Here is a 9,110-nt window from a genome sequence, read left to right on the forward strand (position 1 = left end):
TCTACGCGCTTGAATGTATGGTAGCGGCTTTTTCGCGGGGCGGGTTAGTGTGACGTTTAATACAGCAATATAAATTTAATTACTAAATACTACCAACACTAATAGGTACACGTCCCGTCTAGGTATTTGACTACTAGGCAAATCAGTTTTTTTTTCGAACTGTCAAAACGATTATGCTACTATGGAATTTAGGTATATGAAACCCTAGCATGTGACGTCACAATTAAGTTACCCCTTTATAGTTTTATACGGGTCTTAAAATAGAAATTGTATCTAAATATAACTGGCGGTCTAGCATGAGTTGCGTTCTCGCGCGCGACTCCATACATCTAGCGCGACTTCAATTATGTTATGCTAGAACGCCTGCTGTCTACGTATCTTTGTTTATCTTGTGGTGCTTATTTTCATGCAAATGCAGTGTAAAATAATTTATTTTATATACAGTCAAAATATCCTACACCTACATTTTGCAAAACAATGTTGATCTAATTTTCGCCGTCCAAAATTCACGGGTGGCTACCTCGACGGGGCGCAGTCACGCGTTCGATTCCGGACAGGGCCTAATCGGAGGCTTATCAGGCACTGCCCAATTTTATGGGTATTAATGAAGCCACTGGCCATTGTTTTTGGTTCGTGTTGCTGTAAATTTTGGATAATACTTGCTTATCATTTTCCTCGCAATATCCATTTGCCACGGCTCATGGGACCCTGGGGTCCACTTGACAACAGAACTAATCCCGAGAATTGGCGTAGGCACTAGTTTTTACGAAAGCGACTGCCATCTGACCTTCCAATCCAGAGGGTAAACTAGGCCTTATTGGGATTAGTCCGGTTTCCTCACGATTTTTCCTTCACCGAAAAGCAACTGGTAAATATCAAATGATATTTCGTACAGTTCCGATAACTCATTGGTTAGATAATACTTGCTGTGTTATTTTATTTAAGTATAGGGCTTACCTTATCTTTAAGATAAAATTAAGAACATAACGGCATCAATTGTACACCCCCTCACCGTACAAAAAAAATGGCAGTTAAACATTTGGGAGGATCGCTCCGCTCCCTATTTGGCTAGTCAGACTGAGAAAAGTCTACAGCGATTTTACAGCCCACGCAGTGTAAGTGTCATTTTAAACGTACATTTTTATGAAATGATGACGTGAAAATAACACTTGCACTGGGCTATCAAAATCGCTGCAGACCGTTCTTTGTCTAACTCTATCGAAGTTAAAATTTAATATTATTCTGATGTCAGCGTACGTTAAAATTCGTCTACCAGCCTAATTAATTATCAGACAAGGGGTCAACTCACTTTAGTTTTAAATACGCATATTAATTGCGTAGACAACAAATTCTGTGCGTACACCTAAATATATTACCTACTTAATTATATATGTAATAGATTTGGCATTCGGGCGTATAAAACGCCGTGCGGTGGTGGTGCCCAGATCAAGTTCAGACTTTGAAATAGTGTTATGTGTTAAAAAGCACTGGAAATTGTGCTATACATACACCATAACATGGATTGGTTTAAAGGAGCTGGTAAGTGAAGATTAATATGTAGTAAAGTACCTAAATAGACATTTCTCTAGACGTCTAGATTTTCTAGACGTTTCAGAAACCCTAGTGTAAATTTCACTCAATAGACGAGCGTTCGCGTTTCCGTTATGTCTATTTATAGTGTTCTGTACAAAACTTTGTTCACGGAACACTTATGGGATCACTTCGGTCTTGCAAATCAGTTAAATGCGTTTTTCTCAGAGACCGTATGACATAGATACCTAAAATTTGGAGCAGTTGTAGTAATTAGCACCACTAATTGATATATTACCTATAGAATCCTTCGCTTTGTTCAGGATTATATAGGGTTTCTGCTCGAGAATTCTCGAGGCGGGAAATCTCGAGAAATTTGTCCTAAGTCGAGACGGGAAAAAAATTCTCTATGCCTCGAGAACTCGAGTAATAAATCTCTTGTGATAAGTAAAAAGAAAACGCGTATAACACGTGGTGTGAATATAGTGTATTTCTTTACGTAGTTAAATTAATGTAAACAATGTTTTTTTTTTTACATTTTCAGGTACTTAAACAATTTATTAGGTAGTTAACCAACCAAATAAAAAACTGCCTTGATCCGTCCCCTAGCGTTCTGGCTTCAATCGATTTTCATGTTTTGAAACTTTTGAACTATCGTGACATTCATGACGTGTGTTTTTACTGAAAAATGTTATTATTATTTTTTTACTATTACTTATGAAAGCAAAATAATATAAAATATCGTATATGATTTGTTAATTGTTACATATTTGCCGTGATTTATTTTTCAAAATTGTTTCTCAATACATAACTTTTTATTACGACGTCAAGATCTCGTATCTTCTTTCTAATGCAAAAGTGAATTGCCTGCAGGACCTAGGATGTAACTATTAACAAAAACCTCAAAACTAAATTACTATTGATAAATTAAATCATCTCGATATATTCCTCTTAGCAAAATATCTCAATTGTAGCAGCTTCATTGTTACGTTCAGTAAGTATTTATTAAGAGCCCTTCAACGTGCACACTAGCGCCACAGCTAAATAATCGTGATTATTTAAATTTAACGAAATATATTGAAAAAAGGGGGCCGCTACGTACTGTATTGTGAATTTAAGTACCTTTTGAATACATTAAACTAGTTTTTATGTTGCTGGTTTCGTCGATCTGGGACCTCAAAACAAAAACGGCCGTTTTAACTTTAGACGCATAGATTGACGACAACCAGCAGTCGACAGTCCAGCAACATAAAAACTAGTCTGATGTATTCAAAAGGTACTTAAATACACAATACAGTAAGTAGCGGCCCCCTTTTTTCAATATCTTTCGTTAAATTGAAATAATCACGATTATTTAGCTGTGGCGCTAGTATGCACGTTGAAGGGCTCTTAATATTACGTAGTAAAACTTCTGTAAGTTTGTCACATCAAGTTAAATGTATTAAGATATACACTAGGTATATTAGCATATCACATCGCCGTCGCGCACGCCTGCACCTATAGTAGTATAGTTTTTGTTTGTTGTTTAATTTGTGATTATTGAAAAGAGCATTATGGTGACTAAAAATTTACCATACGTTTGATTATTGATTTCACCTACGATTCGCGTGAGTCTTATTTGTAAAAAAGCAAAAAAATGAAAATAACATGGTGTTTTTTACAACTTTCAAAATTTCTCGAGATACTCGAGAAACTCGAGAAATCCTGGTCGAGAATTCCCGTGCCTCGAGAAATCAAAAAGGCCGAGAAACCAGAAACCCTAGGATTATATGTACGCACTTGCCGTAAATATGTCATTAAGGCCCTGGTCTCCTATTTTATGCTGTACGCGGCGTCTGGCGTCAGCGTCAACGTTTTTGAACAAAAAAGACGCTGACGTCGACGTCTAAAACAGACCACAACAGTACATCTCTATAGTATTTAAGCATCGTGACGCAGACGCTGTAAGCGGCCGATGGCGTTTATAGGAGACCAGGGCCTTAGCTCCCTTGTGACACAATCTACTATTAATTACCTACATAAATATGTAGCTACTAAATAGGTTCCGTACCCAAAGGGTAAAAACGGGACCCTATTACCAAGACTCCGCTGTCCGTCTCTCTGTCTGTCACCAGGCTATATCTCATGAACCGTGATAGCTAGGCAGTTGAAATTTTCACAGATGATGTGATGATGTATTTCTATTGCCGCTATAACAACAAATACTAAGAACAGAATATAATAAATATTTACCATTTCTCATGTACTAATGTTGTTTTTTCAGTGCCCTACGTAGACGACTGGTTTTTAATGGGCACACCGTGGACACTATTCGCGATATGGATCGTCTACATCACTTTTGTACTCAAATGGGGCCCTGCCTACATGTCCACAAGACCAGCTTACAAACTGAAAAACACTTTAGCCTTATATAATTTATTTCAAGTTGGTCTGTCTTGTTACATCGTTTATATGGTAAGTCATCATCATCATCTCAGCCATAAGACGTCCACTGCTGAACATAGGCCTCCCCCTTGGACCTCCATTCGTACCGGTTGGAAGCGACCCGCATCCAGCGTCTTCCGGCGGCCTTAACAAGGTCGTCCGTCCATCTTGTGGGTGTGAGTCCTACGCTGCGCTTGCTAGTTCGTGGTCTCCACTCGAGCACTTTTCGACCCCATCGGCCATCTTCTCTGCGCGCAATGTGGCCTGCCCATTGCCACTTCAGCTTGCTAATCCGGTGGGCTATGTCGGTGACTTTAGTTCGTTTACGGATCTCCTCATTTCTGATTCGATCACGCAGAGAAACTCCGAGCATAGCCCTCTCCATAGCTCGTTGAGCGACTTTGAATATTGACATGAGGCCGATAGTGAAAGACCACGTTATATGATAAGTAGTAAAATGTATAATTATGTAATGTGTGTTATGTAACCTGTATTCAGGAGAAACGGTGGGCGCTTATAGCATTTAGTAACTGGAGATGTCATCGCTGTCATTTTCTTTACGAAACAGTCTGTCGATTTATGCGGGGGAGGGACGTCAAATGTATTGCTATTTCTACATGATTTGTACGTAACGTACAAATAGCCATGTCAGTCCATACAAAAGTTTGTACAATTGTGCAAGTTTTTCGGCAGAGGGGTAAGCTCTCAATGGCCACTCCAGTTATTAAATGCTCTAAGGGTGGGCGATTATATTTTGGAATATAATGTACACTGTTAACTTTACTTAACCCCCTCGTTATCAAATGTAATGTGTGTAAATGTATCTTGTTTATGTATGTATGTAGGTATGTAATTTGGCCACGAAGAGGGTAAGTAAAGTTTTGCCAACAAGGTCTATAAATTAAAGGAGAGAAGAGAGAGGAATTAAGGACTCTAGCTTGTAATATTTTTACCCACGGAGTTCACACAATGGTTTTTCATCACCACTGGCAAATAAACTCACTGGATTTCTATCCCCAGGCATTACACCCGCCTGGAAAGAGTACACATTACACATCACTCTGCCTATTTAGAAAGAATTTTCTATTTATTACAATAAATAAAATATTTTATTCACAGGGTACATATATAATGAGCAAAGAAGGCTTGGTGAGCTCGCATTGTGCGATTGAAGCGAAAGAATCTCAATCTTACGTAAGTTATTCCGTACCTGTTTTTAGCCTAAGTTATTAAATATTCGTAAGGTCGACTGGGATAAATGCAACTATGGGGTTATTGCGTCCATTTCAGTTCTTTTTTTAAACAGTGTAAATAATAAAAGCCGGGACCTTTTATCTAATGATAAAAGCTCGAGCTACTTGGAAATAAATCTTAACATATAGGGGGGCGTTTCAACCAATTGTATTCAAGATATAATACCGTATCATAACGTTTATTAAATCCCGGCTGATCTTACGATTTTTTATTAGAGTACCCACTTAACACACTATACTCAAATTACAATAAAAATATATCCTCATAGCAGGCGTGGCTCACTCCGCGATTTCGTCGCTTTGCACAGATAGCTAAAAGTACATCCGTTCCACACCAATTTTGGTGGCTAGCCATACGCCGCGCGTGGCGTCCTGATCGTTACAGAGGGGCTACCGCGAAAACAGAAATTCGCAAATTGCGGGGATCTTTCTCTTTTACTCCAAATGAATGCGCAATTAGAGTGACAGAGAAAAATTTCCGCAATTTGCGAAATTCGATTTTCGCGGTTAATACGTGACGTGTGCCCAGACGTGTGAGTGCCCGGGCGCAGAAACTCACTCTCTAGAGTGAGTTTTCTGTACCTAGTAGGGGAGACCGAGGTGAGTTTTGACAGATGAGAGTTGTGACATTGTCGATTTTTTAAAATCTAATGACTGTTAGCGAGCTCGCAACAGTATGTGTTTGTTAGCTCGTAACTTGAACTAACAAACGCGCGCTATTGCGACCTTGTTTTTAGTTAATAGATTCCAAAAAATCAACGATGTCACAACTTACCTCGGTCTCCCCTACTATTATTTATTCTGTGCTCATAGGTCAATCTTGTAAGGATTGGTGTATAACCTTCATTGTCTTTCACTGCTTGCCTATATTATTACGAGTGGATCGCCAACTTTGCAATACGCGTTTGCGTTAAGTCTCAATTTGTATGGGATTTTTGAGTTTACAAAAGGTTCCGCTTGGCGCGCTGTTCAAAATGAGACTTTACGCAAACGCGTACGTCACGTGACGCTATCGAATGAACACTAGAGTTTCTGAACTCTTTTAATGCCAGTACGGTTACCATCAGTTTGTCACTGACATAAACGCCGTCGAGAACGTAATTTACTTTCTATACATCCCGTTTGCACTAATATGCGAGTGCGAGCGAGATGTATAGAAAGTAAATTACGTTCTCGACGGCGTTTATGTCAGTGACAAACTGATGGTAACCGTACAGGCCTATCGTGCGCGGCGCGTCATCGTGAATCTTGTTGATATAATGGCTCCTCTACACGATGGACCAACGCCGGCCACTCCAAGGGACGCATTTATGCGTTAGAGGGAGCAAGTGATATTGCTATCTCATTCTACCGCATGGCTGCGTCCCTTGGAGTGGCGGGCGTTGGCCCATCGTGTAGAGCAGCGGTTCTCAAACTTATTTGGTGACGGAACCCTTTTGGAAAGCGAAATATTTGACGGAACCCCAAATTAAAAAATTTCGTTCGTCACTGTGGACCAGATATACCTATAGAAGTGCTGGTTTTTTTTTCTTATTATTACATGTATTTTCGCGGAATCCCAACAGAGGATTTGCGGAACCCTAGGGTTCCGCGGAACACACTTTGAAAATGGCTGGTGTAGAGGAGCCATAATATTTGACTGTATAGCCGCGCGCGTCATTAGAGTTAGACCAAGAAAAGTCTGCAGCGGATTTGATAGCCCACGGAGTGCAAGTGTCATTTATACGTCATAATTTCATAGAAGTTTGACGTTTAAAATAACACGTGCAGTGCGTGGGCTATCAAATCCGCTGCAGACTTTTCATGGACTGACTCTAATGACGCGCGCGGCTATACAGTCAAATATTATGGCTCCTCTACGCCAGCCATTTTCAAAGTGTGTTCCGCGGAACCCTAATAGGGTTCCGCAAATCCTCTGTTGGGACTCTAGACGTCTTTGGCTTGGCGGTCAAAGAGTTAGATTATGTCGCATAGTATGTAAATTTATTCACACAATAGGGTATTTTTCTACTAGTCAAATCAGTTACTTTTTTACAATTGCCAAAACGATTTGCTAATATGGAATTTATATGAAACATTACATCGTGACATCATTTACCACTCACCTACTTTTTATATTTCTATCCGATTTATTAAATAGAACTTGTGTTTAAAAATAACTCCTATCTGTGTTTTTCTAAATCTGGTGCTTTATTTCATGCATGGTGTAAAATAATTTATTATAAATACAGTATATTTCTATTTCAGATGGTGCGCGGCGTCTACATATACTTTCTAGCAAAGATATCCGAACTGCTTGACACCGTATTCTTCGTACTACGAAAGAAGATGAACCAAGTATCCTTCTTACACGTATACCACCATTCCCTCATGGCGATTTCTACGTGGTTTGCCTTGAAATATAATCCTACGGACGTCCTTATATTCTTGGGGACGCTGAACTCTTTCGTGCATGTTATCATGTATGGGTATTATGGGTTGTCGGCGTATCCTAGTATGACGAAATATTTGTGGTGGAAGAAGTATATCACGTCGTTTCAGTTGGTGAGTATCTTAACACGAAATCATTGTTTTAAATACGGAACCCTAAAAAGTAACTATCGGCGCGATTCGGGAAATGAATTAGAGATTAACTAGATACAATATAGTAAAGATATGTGACGTCCCACGTACCTTACGCTGGGCTCGATTCGGATTTTGAAATACACATCTATTAGACTTCTTTTAGACATCACCAAGATACGATAACGATATGTTTAAGATCTAACCTGTCAAATTTTACATTTGCGTGATTCTGGAGATACTCTTGAACGATTTTCACAGGATATGACATAGAGATCTAATTCACATCTAATAGATATCTTACTCTATCTAACGTAAAAGTGACATTGGTTGCCCGAATTGCGCTGCAAAAGAGAACTAGTTGATATCTAACGTATCTAGAATGGATCTAGTACGTGTCGTCTTTTGTGAATATCTTGAAGTTCGAATACGGCAGGCTTACGCTATTATTAACGTCGCTCCAATATTATAGCGGCGCTATGCGACGTAAGCATCAGTCGCCATAAGGTACCCTTTTGCCATGGAACGTCACATATCTTTACTATTTCATATCTAGTGAATCTCTAATTCATTTCCCGAATCGAGCCGTATGTACCTAGGTCGTTATACTATACTAACTGAATTAATAACTTAAACACTAAACACCTACAAGCATGCGTTGCCCCCTAGCATAATGGTATAATAATATACTCCGCCTGGTACTCTCTTCCCGTCTTTTCGTGTTCACGTGACTGACACAAGCCTACGTCAAACCACAAGTTATTTTTAAAAGTCGTTGAATAAATGTTGGTCAGTATGAGGAGTACAGCCTACAGTTTAATTTTTTGCTCATATTACAGGCCACACCCGGTATAGAGTGATTAAAATGTACATATAATTTGTAATTAAAATCAAGTATGATTCTGTGTGAATTATTCAAATTATCGTCTTGTTTCAGATACAATTTGGATGTATAACCCTACATGCTTTCATCAGCACCTTCGTTTCGAACTGCAAGACCTCATTCGTTCTGCTAATAACAATTTTCTTCAATTTAGGATTAATGATATACCTTTTCCGAGATTTTTACATAAAATCATATGTCAAAAATGAATGTAGCAAAAAAGGTCTAGATATTAGGAGACTTAGTCATAGTTTTATAACATCTTTAAATGAGCTAAGCCGGTCTGATGAAACGAAATCTATTTGATGACTCCCAAGCCAAGCCTGTATATTCATGTACGTACATTCCTACAAAAATATCAAAATAAAAATTGAGAAAAACTTAAAATTTGCTTTTTATTATTAAGGTGGTGGTACTAGTGCTCGACGTCCTAATGCCCAATAGAACACCCTGCTGTC

The 9,110-nt window shown here is 38.9% G+C and overlaps 1 protein-coding gene across 1 annotated transcript; it reads left to right on the plus strand.

The window, feature by feature from the left end:
* The first annotated feature begins 1,424 nt into the window (after positions 1–1,424).
* LOC134666167 (very long chain fatty acid elongase 7-like) lies at positions 1,425–8,958 on the plus strand. The gene is made up of 5 exons (XM_063523321.1): positions 1,425–1,539; positions 3,794–3,984; positions 5,074–5,148; positions 7,455–7,751; positions 8,707–8,958. Exons 1-5 carry the CDS (start codon positions 1,518–1,520, stop codon positions 8,956–8,958), a joined length of 837 nt encoding a protein of 278 aa, XP_063379391.1. The 5' UTR covers positions 1,425–1,517.
* The last annotated feature ends 152 nt before the right edge of the window (positions 8,959–9,110 follow it).

Source organism: Cydia fagiglandana, chromosome 7 (genome assembly GCF_963556715.1).
Source record: "Cydia fagiglandana chromosome 7, ilCydFagi1.1, whole genome shotgun sequence".
In the NCBI taxonomy this organism is placed as follows: domain Eukaryota; kingdom Metazoa; phylum Arthropoda; class Insecta; order Lepidoptera; family Tortricidae; genus Cydia; species Cydia fagiglandana.